The 18,632-nt window shown below is 47.5% G+C and overlaps 1 protein-coding gene across 1 annotated transcript in view; it reads right to left on the bottom strand.

Moving 5' to 3' along the window:
* The window catches only part of CDC45 (cell division cycle 45), a 31,884-nt gene extending 13,482 nt beyond the window's left edge, over window positions 1–18,402 (bottom strand). Inside the window, exons 1-10 of the mRNA XM_025982698.2 lie at window positions 17,857–18,402; window positions 17,662–17,721; window positions 16,847–16,939; window positions 15,927–16,064; window positions 14,842–14,994; window positions 7,374–7,429; window positions 5,709–5,757; window positions 4,331–4,392; window positions 2,832–2,882; window positions 1,311–1,430 (exon numbers count right to left, since the gene is read on the bottom strand). Of these exons, the coding sequence (XP_025838483.1) occupies window positions 1,311–1,430; window positions 2,832–2,882; window positions 4,331–4,392; window positions 5,709–5,757; window positions 7,374–7,429; window positions 14,842–14,994; window positions 15,927–16,064; window positions 16,847–16,939; window positions 17,662–17,721; window positions 17,857–17,907 (833 nt within the window). The 5' untranslated portion in view covers window positions 17,908–18,402. The remainder of the gene's footprint in view (window positions 1–1,310; window positions 1,431–2,831; window positions 2,883–4,330; window positions 4,393–5,708; window positions 5,758–7,373; window positions 7,430–14,841; window positions 14,995–15,926; window positions 16,065–16,846; window positions 16,940–17,661; window positions 17,722–17,856) is intronic.
* Window positions 18,403–18,632: the final 230 nt, after the last annotated feature.

Genomic DNA, 18,632 nt, shown 5'->3' with positions numbered 1-18,632 from the left:
CTCATGGCCACACAGGCAGTCCAGGCTGTCATCCCATCTGCTCCCCGTGTGCTACACCTAGCTCGGCCCTCCCCCACAGCAGACCCTCTGCTGGGACCCCCGGAACAAAACCCATCTTCACTTTTCTTCTTAAACATGCTCTTTATTGCTGGTGGGGCTGCAAGTGTGGCTGTGCGTGAGGACCGTCCTGTACTCCCTCATGCCTCTCGTTCCCTACTCTAAAGGTCTCAGCAGGATGCCAGGCTAGCTCTGCCTGCATCCCATGCTCACGCTGATGCCCTGACACCACGTCTGCCAACACACCTGCCCTGAGGCCCCGCCTCTAGGTACATGGTGGGCTCTGTCCTCTGTGCTGCCTATCCTGATGGCTGGGCCCTGATCTCTAGACGTCATATGTCAGGTCCTGGTGGGCTCCCCGTCCCGGGAGCCTAGCTGCCTCATATTGGCACCTCTTCCTAGACCTGTCTAAACCCACGTTTATTGGTCTCCATCCATCCCAATAGGCACAGGGCAGCCTCACTCCTGCCATCACTATCCATCACAGAAACAGCCAGGCCCTAGCCACGCCTTACACCTGTAGGCACCACAGTCTGTCTCCCCACAACCAGCAGCCTAGGGACCTTTTAAGCACGAAGTACTGAACTCCCCAACCTCCTCAATCTTCCACTGCCCTAGGCCCTCTGACCCTTGGGCTGCACTCATCTCTCCAGCCACTTCCTCAAGCTCACCTCAGGGCCTCTGCATGGCCACAGCCCTGGCTCAGGCTGTCTTCTCTCCCATGGAGTGTGTCTAAGTCTCAGCCAGAGATATGGTCTCCCAAAGGCCTTTCCTGAGCACTGCCACCCAACAACCTTCTAGTTATTCCATCAATGCCCTACCTTCCTCTCATGAGACATTTGCACTCTAATCATACACTGACTTACTTCTTCCTGACTGGCTTGGCAAGAATCTGCACTCATCGCCAAACCACCTAGGCTGCACAGGTGGGCCCTACCATGCACTTGCCCACACGCACCAGGCCCATAATGATGATGCGTCTATGCAGCGCTGGCATTTAGGAGCCAAGCCAGACAGAGGAGCCAGGACAGAGCCTGCTCCCCAGGCCCCGGTGCTCTGGCAGACCTGGAGAGCAGGCCAGGGCCCCCTTCTCACGGCAGCCACAGCAGCACAATCCAGGCCTGCAGCTCCACAGCTCCGACCACACCACACACAGGGGGATGTGGGCAAGGTCTACAGAGGCTACCAAACACACAGTGCACTGCTGAGCAAAACTGAGGGAGGGTGCCGGAGGGCCTGTGCTGTAAGGATACTCGTATTCAAAGGAGATCCGAGTACAGTCCACAGAGAGGGCGTGCTCCTCATCCTGATTCCGGTGGTTGTGCCGGGACACGTGGCGCTGCAAGATGCCGACGTCGGTCACGTACTTCATCCTGGAAAGAAAGCCCCGCCAGCTGCCTGGGTGGGCGCCTTCCTCTCACACACGGCCAGGCCACGCGGCTTCCGGGGGGGCCCCCCCTCACACCACACAGACAGTTCCTGCCAGGACTGAGGGAGCTCCGGCACCACCATGAAGAAGCCAAGTGCGGCTATGTCATCAGGGCCTGGAGGCCGAGGGTGTGAGGAGACAGAGCTGGAAGGAGGGGGCACTGGCTGTGCCGTATCCTCCTTGCACTCTTCTCTGGGCAGCGGCTGTCCTGCTCTTAACTTATTTGAGCCTCCTGACAGCAGGCACTAGGGTAGGCCACGGCCTCCCACCCACCCACCAGTCAAGTGGACAGACCACATAGTGCCAGTAATCCCAGGAGAGGGTGTGGGTCCTACACAGGAAGTGCTTCAGAGCACAGCACAGCAGGAGAGGGCGGACCCCAGTCCAGGTCTGCCTGCAGGTGGCCACTGAATAGGACAGTGACAGCGAAGCCTCACCTGAGGGACTGCCACAGGTCGGGGATGGTGCCTGGCACTGCACACACCCCATACCATCCTTAAGAGAGAAGGGGGAGTGAGGCCCAGCAAAGTGTCCAAGCCTGTGAGACTCAGAACCCTCCTGATCCCTGGGCTATACTGCAGGACTTAGTGGGCACAGTGGGGTGGGAAAGGCAGGAAGTGGGGACACAGATGGCTCTGCAAACTACACAGTCCAGTATGCATAAAAGCTGTGCCAAGTAACAGGCCAGGATACCCTTAGATGGGTTAGGATATGGGTCCCTCTCGATTCCCTTAGAGGCCCCACCAGATGGCCACCAGAATGGAGATGAGAGGGGGTGCGAGTACCCCATGCTTCCTAGGTGTCCGCATTCTGGGGTAGCTCTTCAGCTCTCTATCAGGAGTGACAGTGAGCACCAAAGCCTGCCCACCAAGGGGCTAAAGACGACTTGGCTCCATGCCAGTCCTTTTGGCAGTCCTTGCCAGCCTTCCCTTTGCCTTTGAGGGCACACTCACCGTTCCTGGCAGGACTCCTGGGGCCCTCACCTCCTCCTCCCAACCACAGTGTCCACCATGGAAAGACCAACGGAGAGGCGAGAGACTGAGCTCCCTCCTCTCATCTCTGGCTCCATACCAACGGAAAGGCGAGAGACTGAGCTCCCTCCTCTCATCTCTGGCTCCATCTGGTGGGCTCCCTGAGGGTGGACAAAGCATCCACACCAGGCCACACACCATTCCACCACAGGCCTGGCCCTTACTCAGTGACGAGGATCCAGGCCCAAGGCCAGCTCCCTCCTCAACAGGGATCTGCCACCCATCTTCCCACTGCAAACTTGGGCTGCAGCCAGGCCATGTACATGGCCACAGCACAGGCCAACCTCAGACAGGCTGAGGGAGCACATCCTTACTGGGTGATCTTGTCTTGTACCCACTGGCCTGTTAGTCCCACGATGGCCCACCTGGAAGAGAAGAGAGTCACAAAGTTTACAGGCATGTCCTGCCAGTGTGGCCTGGCCCAGGCCCACTGTCAGACAGGCAGTCTCTCTTCTGCAGGGTGTAGAAAGGTTACGGGGCCAACTCAGGGCTCCTGGCACAGTGTCACAGTGAGAGGTTTCAGGACCGAGGGATATCTTCCAGGGCAAGGATGGCAGGCCTGACGCTATCTGTGTCCCAGCTGACCCCACCATCCTCCCCACTCAACCTGCTAGAAGGTGCTAGTGGATCTTGGCAGGTCATCTGCCCCTCTGCAATATGCCCTCCAGCACAGCCGACCTTCATCACGTCCATGTCTCCGTCTTGAAATGGTGAGACACAGAGCAACAGCATTTAGACCTCTCAAAGGCCTTCCAAGGTCCTATCTCTTAGCTTTTTCTAGAGTTTTCTGGAAGCATTTCATGGGGGGCATATTCTGACATCATTCTAAACTGGAGGAGCTTGTTGTGAGAGGGCGGTCAAGGGTGCCCCTGAGTACACAGCAGGTGCTCACCAAAGGCTCTCCATTGCTGATGTGGCTGTGGCAACAGGGCACAGTACAGGACTCCCACCTGGCCTTACTGCAAGATCTCTTGATGCACAAACTGGCCCCTGTGCCAGGGCATGGGATTGTCAGTCTATATCATGGAGGAGGACCTGAGGCTAAGAGAGCTGAGCCAAATATCTGAGGATGACAGGCGGGCACACAGCTGGGCACCAGCTCAGGGGGATGACAGAGCACCTCTGGGCTTAGGTGTGGCCAGTGCCTTGGTCCTGCCCCAGCTCCTGGCTCTCCTGAAACCCCGATTTGGCAAAGGCCATTAAAATCCCCACCATGGGCTCAGGGCCAAGAAGGGCCTTCCCTCCTCATCTCCTGGAGAGAACCTGGACCAGATCAGAGGGCTGAGGGGGTGGAGCAGGCCAGACCTATGCTTTCTTTGCTCAGACTCTGGGTTTAGTTTCTAAACCAACCTAAGTTATGCCGAGCACTCATGCTTGTGGCCCATGTAGCAAACTCAGAGGTGGGCTAATGGGCATTCCTGTACCAGATTTCACCGCATGCCAGGGATGCAAAGATGCCGACCTAGCAAGGGCTGCTTTGTTCAAATCTCATGCTCCTTCTGTTACCCAAATTTACCAGGCAGCAAAGCTGAGCAGTAGGGTAGGAAGGGTAGAGCTGTAGTCAGGCCCCACCCTTGATCCTCTGCACCCAACAGTGCTCCCTCCATTTTACGCAGGGGTTTGTATGTAGCCAAGAGCCTCATAGGAAGAAAGCAAGGGCTATGCAAATTCCCAGAAAGGGGCTGTGCCTGATATTCCTGGTGGGGACTACACAGTGATGTCTTTCTCCAGACCCTGTTCTCACTGTGGGAGGACAGAGCTACTTGGAGAAGGAAGCCCTACACAGTACTGGTCTTGACTGGGGCCTACATACCATAGCATATCATTCAAGTCCTTGGACATCATCCACGCCAAGTCGAACATCACCATGGCTGACTGCAAGACAGAAGGAAGCCTGAGGTCCAAGGCAGCTGTGTTCATGAGAGGGGTGTGTGCTGGGGCTGGGCTGCATGGCTGGGCCACATCTGAGCTGTCCAGGATCCCAGCCATGCCCTGTAGATTAAAGGCCTTCCCAGGTAGGCAAGTATGGGTGGATTCCAAACCAAAACGAAGGAGGAAGACAGAGTAACTCAAGTGACTTGCACTGCCTCCTCTGCTGACTAGTCATTCCTATGTGCACACTTGATTACACAAGGGAGAACATTTGTGCTAGGGCCTCTACACATCTCACTGGGTGCCTCGGTGATACTGGGGAGGCACTGAAGCCAGGAGGTTGGGGGCCTATGTCCACATGTTCTTCCCAGCTGGCCAGCAGTCTTACATACATACTCCTGGGAAGGCTGGGCCTTAGTTTCCATTACCTGGATGTTAAAGAGGGAGGGTGCCTCAGGACCTTGGTGAAGAAGATCTTTCTAACAGGGCTGTCTGCGCACAGAAGCATTTAGCTCCCTGTGAGCAGAGTCTGGGTTTTGGTAGAAAACAACAAAAGGGATTACTGCCTGACCAGAAGACTCTAAAGTCCCGTTAGCCATGCAATGCTGGGCTTCCCACCAGAGAAGATTTCCAAGGGAATGATCTACAAATACAGAGGGAACTGGGCATCTGCCTCACCACCCACCTCACCCACTTAGAATTTTTCACGTCCTAGGGCAGAGCAGAGAGGACAAAAGATGATCCTTCAAAGGACGATGGGACCTTGATAGTAAAAGAGATGCTATAAATATGGTGCTCAGGGCTCAAGGCCCCAGGGCCAAATGCTAATACAAACACATGATATTTTACTGGAAACTTATTTTCTAGGGCTTCTTAAAGCCCTGAGTTCTCCTCAACACTACCAGAGTCAACGAAGTATGTTTTCCATGTGAAATTCTGTTCTGTAACACACACAGTGATGGGCCTCTATAATTCTAGAGCTTTATCTTCTTGCACAGAGTTTGAAATAGACTTGCTCGGTATTTTTGATGATGAACAAAAATAATAGCTGCTGTCCTATTTAGGCACCTATTGGGTGTGCAGGACCATCCTAACAACTGCCTTGGAAATGACGGTAACTCTTTTTCCTTTTACAGAGGAGAAGTTTAAGTCTCAGAGAGGCTGCCCCACCTACCCTAGGGCACACAGCGGAAGTTGTGGGGCTCAGATTCAAACCAGGCTTTTGTGGTTCTCAAACCTATGCTCATTCCTCCTCACGTTTTAGGACACTGACACCTACAGTCAGAACCTTATGGTGAAGTAGACCTATCCGTACGTACCGACGTCCCATGATACTCGTACTGTTCATAGTCGAAGAGGATGTCTCTTCTGTAACAACATAAAATACAGGTCCTCAACAAAAAGCAGTGCAAGGAAGACAAACATTGGAAAATACTGAAACTTGACAGTACTCAGAGAAATGCAGATTAAGTCAAAGCACTCTTTGTATCCACTTATGGATCCTTTCACAGAGTATATACATTTACAAGGCCAGGAGGGAAGTAATATTGACATAAAAGGCTTGTGGCAGGGCAGCCCGGGTGGCTCAGTGGTCTAGCGCCACCTTCAGCCCAGGTCCTGATCCTGGAGACCCGGGATGGAGTCCCACATCGGGCTTCCTGAATGGAACCTGCTTCTCCCTTTGCCTATTTCTACCTCTTTCTCTCTCTCTCTCTGTGTCTCTCATGAATAAATAAATAAAATCTTAAAAAAAAAAAGCCTTGTGGCAATGAAAGACATAAAATGGCATAGAATAGTCCTAGAATCCCACTTCTAAGAAATTATTCTAAGACAGCAATTCAAAGAAAGCAGCAGACAGCAGTATGTGCACAACGTTGTTCATTGCAGCCTTATCTGTCGTGGCAAAATACTGGAAGTGATCTCCAGTTCAAAAAAGGAAGGGGATTGGCCAGGTAAGTACACTGCAGTTTATAAAAGCTATTTGGAACCATTGAAAATGGTTATATTAAGTGAAAAAAAAGAAAAAAGCAAAATTAAGTATATATTATGATCAATAAAACAGGCAATTTGCACAAGTTTGGATACCCCAGGAAGACTGACACAAAGCCAGAATCTCTTCTGATCAGTGAATATGGATTATATTCACTTTTCTTTCCTTATACTTCCCAAAATGGCTTTTCATTGTCCTTCCTTGAGGGGGTGGCTGAGAACAACACTCTCAGCTCAAACAGTGGAGGTCTTCAGGGACTGGATCCAGCAAGGAATTCTCAGCTCAACAGCCCTGCTACATGGTCACCTCAAGCTACAATAACCTTTCCAAGGTTTTTTTTTATTATTATTATTTTAGAGCATTTCACTTAAAAAAAAAAAAAAAAGAAAGATTTTATTTATTCATTTGAAAGAGAATGAGTGGGAGAGGAGGAAAGAATCTGAAGCACCGAGCACAGAGCCAGATGTGGAGCTCCACCCACAACCAAGAGATGATCTGAGCCAAAACCAAGAGCTGGATGCTAAACCGACTGACCGACCCAGGTGCCCCTAGGGCAGTTCACTTTTTACATTTGCAATATGGACAGCAATGATGGATAGTTCAGTTTCCTTTTCATACACTTTTTTTCTATGAAAACTTTCACACAATTAGCATCTATCTCATTTATAAAGAACTTACAAATAAGAGTACATCTGGAAAACCACAAAAATCAGAGACAATGGGCTATCACCCCTAACAGCATGTATTTGGGAGATCTCTGGGCCCAGTCCTGCTATTTGTGAGACCACCAGGTGATACAGAGGGGACCCAGAGCTCTTCTCCAATGCAGGGGCCACATGCTTACTCCTGGAGCCACCAATCCAGAGTTTCTAAACTAAATTATTCTCAAATGGGAGAAAAAAAAGTTTCCAGTTCCCATGGAAAACACAGATATCCCCCAGGGATCGTGAGCTCCATGACACAGGGTAGGGTACTGCTTGAAGTGCACACTCACCTCCGAGCCTCCCACTCTCTTCGCTGTCTCCTCTTCATGGTTTGTGCCACTACTTCCTGATGCAGGGACAAAGAGAACAAAAGGTTGAACAAAGAAACCAGAATTTTATCCCTGTAGCCTGAGATGTTTCTGATTAGGCAGAAACCACCGGCACAGAGCCCCAAGGAAAACATGGATCGTTCATTCCCATGTCCTGAGCTCAGGCTGGTCCTAGAGGAGGAAGGAAATGAGGTGGGCAATGGCCAGGACCCCTCTGGTCCACTGGCACTGAGGATACCAAATTGTGGACAGGAGCAGATGCTTCCCCAGGGCCTGTTCACGCTGTAGCTGATGCATCCGCCCCATCTGTCCACACCAGCCTTCCACTGCCCCCACCACTGTGTGATCTAGGTGAGGCGCATAGCCACTTCATACTGGCTTCCCCTCCTGATTAACAAGCACTACTATTTCCTACATCCCTCCATGTACCAGCCACTATGCTAATTTTATAGGCACAATCCATTTAGTTCTCACAGCATACTACCTCACAGCATGAGGTAGTATGACCGTTTTAAAAATCCATGGTCCTAAATGCATGGTCCTAAGACTTCTGCTTCCAGGAAAATGGAAACTTTCCATCTCATTTTCCCTATATGTCCACTAAATATATCTGAAAACCCTGTCAATATATATAAGGCAAACAAAATAAGATTCTGGAAGATGAAGAGGAAAGCCAACTAGCTGGGGACCCTGGGACCTGAGGAGTGATGTGTGGATGAGTTTACCAGGCTTTCTTTTTGGCTTACATATCCCAGACTTGAAGCTGAATGAAGCCAGTAATCTGGAAACACCAATAGGCACAGAGAAAAAACATCCCCAACAAAAGCCAAAGGACCCAGAGGAGCAGCCCTGAAAGACATAAAACTGGGGTGCCTGGGTGATTCAGTCAGTTAAGTGTCTGCCTTTGGCTCAGGTCATGATCAGGTCCTGGGATCAAGCCCGGTGTCAGGCTCCCTGCTCAGCGGGGAGTGTGCTTATTTCTCTGCCCCTCCCTCTGCTCCTGTGCATGTGCACATCTCTCTCTCTCTTTAATAAAGTCTTAAAAAAAAAAAAAAGACAGAAAACTTTTAGACAATAATTGATCTGCCCTAGCCACCACCACTAAAACACTGTGGCCCCACCTCTATCCACCCAGCAAAGACCAAGTGGGAGCCTAGGCCCTCACCCTGGTGAACACGTCCTGCCTGTAACATTTCCACATTTCACTTGCAATAGGTTCCAACACACTCACTGGGGTATTTTCAGAGGAAGCCAAGTGGTGAGCCTGGATCTTCCTTGCACTGTGGTACAAGGAGCCACTCTTCTCATGCTTAATGGAGGTCAAGTGGTGAACCTTGAACTTCTACCTCCACCTGGCTATAAAGGGACCAGACTGTCCACCCCCTCCTTTGGCAGAGTGATGTCAGAGAAAGCAGATAAAATGGAAGGCTTAAATAAGACCAAGAGTCTCAAAATATAATATAAAAATGTCCAGGTTTCATGTGAAAAGCACTCATCGTATCATATCATATCATATCAGCACTCATCATATCTATCTATATATATATATTTTTTTTTCTTCTCATTCAATCTCCTCTTTACTGTGGATGTCAGAGTCATCATCACAGCCACGTGGAGGGGCACACAACTTTAACCCCTGTGTACTGAGGGGAAGGGTGGGGACCTTTGGGGCTATAAAACTAGCTATGTACACAGAGCATTCCAGGAGAAAGCCACCCCAAGCACGTGCATGTGCAGGCACAGGGGGGGTGGGGGTCTGGAGCCCAAGCCGGACTGTGTCGGTGTGGGGCTAAACACTAAAAAGGAAATCCAGGGCAGCCCAGGTGGCTCAGCGGTTTAGCGCCGCCTTCAGCCCAAGGTGTGATCCTGGAGACCTGGGATTGAGTCCCATGTTGGGCTCCCTGCATGGAGCCTGCTTCTCCCTCTGCCTGTGTCTCTGCCTCTCTCTCTGTGTGTCTTTCATGAATAAATAAAAAATCTTTAAAAAAAATAAATAAAATAAAAAGGAAATCCGTAACTGCCAACACCAAGATGACAAAGATGCTACAATTATCTGACAAAGATTTTAAAGCAGCCACCACAAAAATGCTTCGATAGGCAATTAGAAACATAGTTGAAAACACATGAAAAAAAATTAGGAAGTTTTAGTAAATAAGTAGAAAAATAGAGAAGAACCAAAGAGAAACTTACAAATGCAAAGTACAATAACTGAAGTAGAAACCCAGTGGATTGGCTCAAGAGCAGAATGGAGGAATAGAGGAAAGAACCAGCGGATACACTGATAGAAATTATCCAGTCTGATGAACAGAAGAAAAATAGACTGGAAAAACAAACAGAACCTCGTTTACGCTTGAGCCTACAACAAAAGACCTATCCTTCATGTCATTGGTGTCCTGGAAGGAGAGAAGGAGGGTGGGCTAAAAACACTTGAAAAACAATGGCTGAAAATGAAGAAATATGGTTCAAAATTTGGCAAGACACATAAACCTACAGATTCAAGAAGCTGACTGAATCCCAACAGGTTAAACTCAAAGAAATCCACACCAAAACACATTGTAATTAAACTTCTGACCAGGGATCCCTGGGTGGCGCAGCGGTTTGGCGCCTGCCTTTGGCCCAGGGCGCGATCCTGGAGACCCGGGATCGAATCCCACGTCAGGCTCCCGGTGCATGGAGCCTGCTTCTCCCTCTGCCTGTGTCTCTGCCTCTCTCTCTATCTCTCTGTGACTATCATAAATAAATAAAAATTAAAAAAAAAAAAAAAAAGGAAAAATACATTTAAAAAAAAAAAAAAAAAAAAAACTTCTGACCATTAGGGACACCTGGGTGGCTCAGCTGTTGAGCATCTGCCTTCAGCTCAGGGCATGATCTCAGGGTCCTGGGATTGAGTGGGACACTGGGGTCCCTGCAGGGAGCCTGCTTCCCTCTGCCTCTCTCTCTGTGTCTCTCATGAATAAATATAAATAAATAAATAAGCAAACTTCTGACCATTAGCCCCCCAATTTTTTTTTAAATTTCAAGAACAGCAAAAGAAAAATGATGTTTTACGTATAGGATAAGACAATATGAACGCCAGCAGATTTCTCACCCGAAACCGTGGAAGCCAGAAGTGCATAACATTTTCAAGTGCAGACAGAAAGGAACTGTTAACCCCAAATCCCACACCCTGTGAAAATATCTTTCAGGAATGAAGAGAAAAATCAAGAAATTCTCAGAAAAAGCAAAACTAAGAAAATTTACTGCAGATTGCCCCCCCAAAAAATGGTGAAAGGCCTTTCTGTGAATGGAAGAAAATGACAAAAGAAAAAACCCTGGAACATGAGGATAGAAGAAAGAACATGCTGAGTAAAAACTGGGTAAATACAATAGGCTTCCCTTAATCCTCTTGAGTTTTATAATCATGTTTAGTTGTCGAAGCAAAACTTATCCCACAGTATGATGTGGATCTAAATTTACATACAGGCTATATTTAAGAAACCTGCATCATAAACAGAGGACAGTAAGGGAAATAAAAGTTAGGTTTCTACATTTATAGTCTGTTGTTTCTCAATCTCTGAGTGTGCACCTTTATCAATAAAAATACTTCTGAAAAAGTATATTGAATACATGTGTATGTACAAATCATGCAGATTTTATTACATTTGGAGTATTCTCAAAAGTGTTAACTCTTACTAAAATCAAGCATGATGGCCTAAACTTGGATAATAGCAAATGCAAGGTTACAGGACCAAGTGAAAGTACTCCATGAACAAGTGATAAAAACTAGAAAGCTGGACTGGCCTCCAATGTCATTCAAAAAAACAGAAAAAAGAGATGGGATCCTGGTCTAGGTTAAAAGACAAGAGAATAGCTAAATGCAAATGTGCCAATCCTGGTTGGCTGACACTTCAAACACAAAACAGTTGCAAAATCTATTTTGAAGACAATTAAGGAAATTGGAATATGGGTTGAATAGGTGACATTATTAATTTCTTACATATGATAATGGTACTGTATTTATAGAGGAGAATGTTCTTAGAAGATGCATATGGAAGAATTTGTCAGGGAGTATCATGGGGTCTGCAACCTATTCTCAAATAATCTAGCAAAATAAGTAAATAAATAATAAAAAACAAACAAACAAAAAGCATATATAGAAGGAAGGCAAATGTGAAAAACTGCCGAATCTAGGTGAAAGGTATATAGGTATTCACCACACAATCTTTTCAAATGTTGTATGTTAGGAAAATTTCAAAATAAAAACTCTGGAAAACAGTATGGAGGTTCCTCAAAAAAGTTAAAAATAGAGCTACCCTACAGCTCAGCAATCACACTGCTAGGTATTTATCCAAAGGGTACAAACATAGTAATTTGAAGGGGCACATGCACCCCAATGTTTATAGCAGCAATGTCCACAATAGCCAAAATATGGAAAGAGCTTCGATGACAGATACATGCATCATGCCCACCAACAGATATGTGCATCAAGAATATATGGTGTATGTATACACTGGAAAATGCTCAGGACCAAGGTGCACAGAAGGACATAACCAGTCAGGAGGTCCAGCAGCCTGAGGACAGAACACATTAAAGCTGTTCTTGGTGCAGCAGGCCACATGATACTTTTGTTATGTTGAAATTAACCTGCTAGGCAACTCTGAATTGGGGAAGCAGCTAGCTAAAGATCCTCAGTTGTAGTCATTTCTAACCGGATTAAGAGCTTTACAATTTTTGGCATTAGCAGATGAGTTCTTGTTTACCTGGCTGGTAAGAAAAGAGTGATAGCGTTGGTCAGCCTAGCCAGGACTCCCAGAAAGTTTCAATGAATTTATGGCCTCATCCCGTTAACATTGTTGCTGTTTGTTTGTACTGAATAAAAACACCCTCATGTGAAAAAAAAAATTTTACCCTGAAGTCATCAAAAAGAATGAAATCTTGCCATTTGCAACAACACTGATGGAACTAGAGATTATTATGCTAAGTAAAATCAGTCTGTCAGAGAAAGACAAATACCATGCAATTCCACTCATATGTGGAATTTAAGAAACAAAACAGATGAAATAGGGGAAGAGATGAAAAAATAAAATAAGATGAAAAGAGAGAGGGAGACCAACTATAAGAGAGACTGAACTCTACAAAACAAACTAGAGTTCCTGGAGGGGAGGTGGGTGGGGGAATGGGATAATTGGGTGATGGGCATTAAGGAGGGCAACTGACTGAATGAGCACTGTTATATGTTATATGTAAATGATAAATCACTCAATTCTATCCCTGAAACTAATAATATACCATATGTTAACTAAACTGAATTTAAATAAAGAATTTTTAAAGAACTAAAATTATAAAACTTCTGAGAAAAAAAAGTCAGTGGGAAGTTATGCATATTATATATCATGAATATTATAGCATTCACAAACTCAGATTAAAAATAGATGCACTAAGCATGTCAAAGGAAGCTCTGACAGGTTCTGACATCTCATCAAGAACGACTGACATTCTCTTTACTGCCAAACCTGGTGGCAGTTCTAGCTTGCCTGTACCCCCCTCTCCCCCCTTCCCACAGAGCCCTGGCATCTGTGGACACTCTGCACTGGATGCAGAGAAGATCCTAGAGATTTTTTTTTTTTTTTAAGATTTTATTTATTTATTCACGATAGACAGAGAGAGAGAGAGAGAGAGAGAGAGGCAGAGACACAGGCAGAGGGAGAAGCAGGCTCCATGTCAGGAGCCCAACGCAGGAGTCGATCCTGGGACTCCAGGATCGCGCCCTGGGCCAAAGGCAGGCGCCAAACGGCTGAGCCACCCAGGGAGATCCTAGGGATCTTCTTGACTCTTTCCTTCATCATTCAGGTCAAGTGTCCATGGCCATTTTCATAAATACAGCCCATTCCCCATCCAGCCCCTTACCCTGCTTTATTTTTCCTTATATGACCACAGCTCTTCACCTGAAACCATCCTTGAACTATGCTCATTTACACATTCTGTACATCTCCCCCCACTGGAAAGGAAGCTTTGTGAAGGCAGGACTTTGTGCTCCCCTGGGGACCTCAGAAACTAACGGATACCTGGTACATACTAGGTGCTAAAATATATTAGTCAGGATGGAGAATTCCAAGACTCTGACCTGCAGAACATGAATGTTTCCAGGGACAATCCCACCACATTACTGATATTGGGGGCCTGATGGAAAGCAGCTCATGAATAGAAGAAATAATGCTATAAAAAAGGAGCATCAGGTAACAAAAAAAAAGAGTTCTTAGGAATCAAAGATTAGAAGATGAAGACTAAAAGTTGGCCAGAGAATGGAACAGATAAGAGTTGGACTAGAGGAAAGAGAATCTAAGAATGTATCTGAGGTGACTATCCAAAGCTCCAGAGAAGGGACTGGCCAAAGGTAGGGAAGGCAAGGGGAAAACATTCCTACCTTTGCAGAACATACCCCCTAAATGGACAGAATGTCCTGAATGTCCCCAAAATGGCTCAAAAGAGCTCTGCTAAAGCACAGTATTGGAAAATGTCAGGTCAAAGATGAAGAGAATACTCCAAAACATGTTGGTGGCAAATTTCAGCATGCATACCAAGGACTGGGAGCCAAAGGGCTTTAACTTCTTCCACAACTAGAATAAACACTAGAATGCTAGAATAAACCATGGCCCTCCAGTTAAAGGAATGACTACCTCCCACCTTTAGTTTTCCATCTAGCAGAAGCCACTGACGTTGGGTAGGCTACTTCCAATGGCCAGGCCCCAGACTGGGTAAGCGCCTCAGACACAAGACTCACAAGGCTCAAACCACTCTTATCTTTGCACACAAGATGCTTCCCCTGGAGTGACCATTGGGGACTGAGCCCGGCTGAGAGCCACAGACCCATGTCGTTCCTCCATGGTGACTGTAGAGAGTGAGTTTTGAGAAAAGCAGGGAAGGGAGGTGATGCTTTTGCTATTTATTGTTTCTCTGTATTGCTTTTTTTTTTAAGATGTTATTTTTATTTATTTTAGAGAGAGAGAGAAAGAGCAGGAGGAGGAGCAGAGTGGGAGAGAGGGAATCTTGAGCAGATTCTGCACTGAGCAAGGAACTTGACGTGGGACTTGACCTCACAACTCTGAGATCATGGCCTGAGCAAAAAAACCAAGTCAGACCCTTAACCAACTAAGCCACTCAGGCATTCTTCTGTAACACTTTTTAAAAATGTATGCTATCTAACGGGAAGAGCTGAGCTGTCCTAATTTTCATTTCAACTGATGAAATTCTACTGCATGGACGAGGATGTCAAAGCTCAGAGAAATTCAGTAACCTGTCTGAGGCCATACAGCCAGGGGAAAGCTGAGCCCAGGATCAACACCCACACCTGCTGAATCCCAGCTAACTCCGGGGCCCCATAAGCTCCAGTCTGAGCTCTGACCTCTGGGAATAACAAGTCCCTCAAGACTGTGGGGAGGCCCAAACCCACCTCTTCCAACCGTGTGCGCTTCTTAGAAGGCTCTGATCCATTGTCACTTTCACTTCCTGAGTGCTCTTCAGCCTCTTCTTCTTCATCATCCCTGAAGATATCATCATAGGCAGGAACTTCAAGGTCATCATCTTGTTTAATGAGTAGTTTGATCTAAGATTAAAACAAAAAACAACCAACACTCTCCTCTCTTGACAGAAAATTCTCCATCACAGGTTTTTCTCTTGCAGAATCTTACTTCCCACTGAGCTGATTCAGTTTTCTGTACAGAGTCCCTCATTTGAGAGAATTTCAGACTTCTCAAGCATTTTCTTGTTTTCATTTCTGTTCACTGAGGCAGTGGAGTTGTACCACACGTTATACAAAAATTCCAAAAGTTTAAAAACTATTCACTGTCATTTAAGTCTGAGAAAAAATGTTTCCTCTTATGCCACACAGCAAGCAAACAAAATGAATATCCTGCAACTTGGACTCTAATGGAAGACATGAAGGCGTGTGACACCTACTTGAATAAAACTGCTGGCTCAAAAAGAAGTTCCAAGCTGAGAACTTTGGGGCCAACACTTTGATAACACAGGAGTGGGGGTGTGGGTGTGGGACTCAACTCAGAGAATGGTTAGGTGGCTGCCCTATGCCAGGCTCCATGCTTGCTACTGGGGGTTCAAAGGAAAAGCACAGCACCACCATTTCAGGCTAATGGTGGCCTCTTACACTATCATCTTGCTGGTCCTCATACCACCCTTTTAATGGGCAGGGAAATCCTGCCCCCACTTCTAGAGCTAATGCCTCTAGATCTTGATATTCAATGATGCTGGGCTGGGCCTGAGCTCTGAGGGCAGGCTCAGTGCAGGGTCCTGGTCCCTATACTTCTCAGGTTAAATGAATTCCAAAATGCATTCTAAGCACCTCCAAGACTTAGGTACCATGGTGCTTACCAGAGATAAACAAGACCAGGTTCTTGCCCTCAGGCTGTTCCAACTCCTGTAGCAGAGGTGGATACAATGCCTTGCTTATAACAGCAGGTATGATTATTGTCCACGGACAGGAGGACTCAGGGAAGACATGGGCCCAAAAGGCTGAGTTACCTGGGCTTCATTGTATACATTCACGATGTTGACTGGCCTGTGGGTGTCACACACAAAAAATACAGCCTCTTCATCAGGCTGAAGGATATCCAATAGGTCTACGTTAGCTCCACAGTTTATGAGGACAAAATAATGAAACTGGAAAAAAGAGAGATATTGTGAAGTAAGTACCTTGAGTAGGTCCTTCACCTTCAGCATTCTAGGCCCCTGAGCCCTTCTGCTGAGACATGTCAAGCCCCTGACACTGGGCAGGCCCTGACGATTAAAAGACTCCAAAAATGGCCACAGCTGGCCGTGTTAAGTGCTTTAACATATTCCAAATGCTATTTCATTTCCACAGTAATACCATGAGATAGGCCCCATGACTGGCCCTGTGGCTGTCTCTGCTCTGCAGAGCAGCATGTGGAGACTCAACATGACCCAGGCTCATGCATAGGGCCGTGAAGCTGATGACGAGCAGACCAAGACTTCAAATGCATAAGAGAGCCTCTCCAGATCTCAGTCACCCTACTGGACTGGGCTGGCTCTCTGTACTAATGGCATTATACAGGCTTAAATTTATAGCAAGTCTTGGGCAGCCTCTCTCTCTCATGAATAAATAAATAAAATCTTTTTTTTTTTTTTAAGATTTTTTTATTTATTCAAGAGACACAGAGAGAGGGGAGAGAAAGAGGCAGAGACACAGGCAGAGGGAGAAGCAGGCTCCATGCAGGGAGCCCGACATGGGACTTGATCCCGGGTCTCCAGGATCAGGCCCTGGGCTGAAGCGGCGCTAAACTGCTGAGCCACCTGGGCTGCCCTAAAATCTTAAGAAAAGAAAAGAAAAGAAAAGAAAAGAAAAGAAAAGAAAAGAAAAGAAAAGAAAAGAAATTACAACCAAATAAAATAAGACTAATTATTCTAAAATGCTTTTTCCATACCTGTTCTTTATGCTCAAGAAATGCAGTTTCAAGTTCTTGCCACCCAGAAACTGGAACCAGGGTATACTGTACGTGATCGCACTGAAACAAGGCCTGAGAGAGATCATTTTTCAATCTATCAAATTAAGGACATCCGCAATTTACTTTGAAGTGCACTTAAGAACAATATAGCTTGAGAAACGAATGACAGGTGACAAAGTAAGAATAGTAAAACGCTCATGGGAGAAAGTAGGTGATGGGGATGTGAGTGATCACTGTATCATTCTGTCAACTTTGCCTAATTTTTGAAAATTACCAAAGGAAAACATTAAGGGAAAGCCGATCTTATTTCTAGGTCTTCTGAGGAGTAGTTCCTGACCCAAGGTCATGTAAACACTGCATCATATTCAAAAGAGAACCAATGATCGTCCTTAACAGACAAAGGAATCTGATTTTCCAGTGTTGTTGATGACCCCACTGTGTCCTCCGTTGTCAGAGTCCTCTACCCGAACCGTACACTGGTGAAGCCACTCCATGTCTAAGGGTCTCTCCGATGCAAGCATTTTTTGGCCCAGGTTATTGCAAAAATACTAGCTGGTATTCCTGCCTTTTGCCGAGTCCTTCTCTAACCTACCCAACACTTCTGCCCTCTAGGCGACCTCTCTGAGTGCCCCTCGGCAGCTTTCCTTGGCTCCAGGCGCTACCGCAGTAGGGGCGGGGGGGGGGGGCAGAGGTGGGAGGGTGAGGGGTGGCTCCCGCTCTGCTCCACACCTCCCGCCCGGCACGCAACTCAGCCCGGGGCCCCGCCCTTCCCTTCCAGGGTACACAAGGCTCACCTGAAGGATCTTGCAAGCGCACAGGGCGTCCACGTCCGAGGCCACGAAGAGAAGAACCCTCTGTCAGGAGAAGAGCGGGCCAGCTGAAGGCAGAGACCCCCAACACTGGGGTCCCGTGCCCTCCCACGGCCGCTCCCCCTCATCCCTACACCCCTCCCCCCCGACAAGGCCACGAGGCCCAAGAGGAGGGGTCACCTGGCTCTGGACCACCTCGTAGAACTCCTTGCGGAAATCGGACACGAACATGGCCACGGCGGCCGGACACCGACAGCCAGCGCGGAGACTCCCAGAGCTTCCGCGGCGGTCAAGACTCCCGCCAAACCAGGGCTCTTCCGATTGGCCCAGGATCCAACCAATCGCTGCTCAGTGCCCCGCTTTTCCCTCTTTCTGATTGGGTCCTGTTGGAGGCGGGCACGAGCGCTCAGCCATTCAGGTAAAATCAGACTCACTCCTAGACGAGCGCGGTCCCCAGGCGGAACGCAAGCCAGGTGGCCCACTTCTGGTCTGACTCCCATTTACCCACAAATACGCCGCTTGGTGGACATCTTTAGTTTGGGAAGAGAAGCCTATTGCCTCCCACTGGGAACTCCGGGGGGGGGGGGGGGGGGCGGAAAGAAACTTCTCCAAGAATTAAATTCACTTATACATCGATGTCATCGGTTTACGATTTTAATAAGGGCGGGGCGCAGTTCGAAGGCGGATGTGTAGCGTCCTTCCGCCAGCTTCCTCGATGGCCGCCGCAAAGGCAGGAAGGGCCACGTGCATTCTGGGTAGTGTAGTCCACAAGGAGAGTGGGCCCACGAAATTCGTCTGCAGGGGAGTACTATAAAAATGTGATTTAAAATAATTATAAAAGTTATTCTAGAGCAGACAAAAAATTAGGAGGGGGTATTTCAGTATATATTCCGGGAAAGTTTTAGGCCCTAGCGCCTTTGCCTGCTCTTTCTCTTTTTGCCGCCCACCCCTGTCTG

Source organism: Vulpes vulpes, chromosome 10, assembly GCF_048418805.1.
Source record: "Vulpes vulpes isolate BD-2025 chromosome 10, VulVul3, whole genome shotgun sequence".
NCBI lineage: Eukaryota > Metazoa > Chordata > Mammalia > Carnivora > Canidae > Vulpes > Vulpes vulpes.
This window is presented reverse-complemented; position numbering and strand designations above follow the sequence as displayed.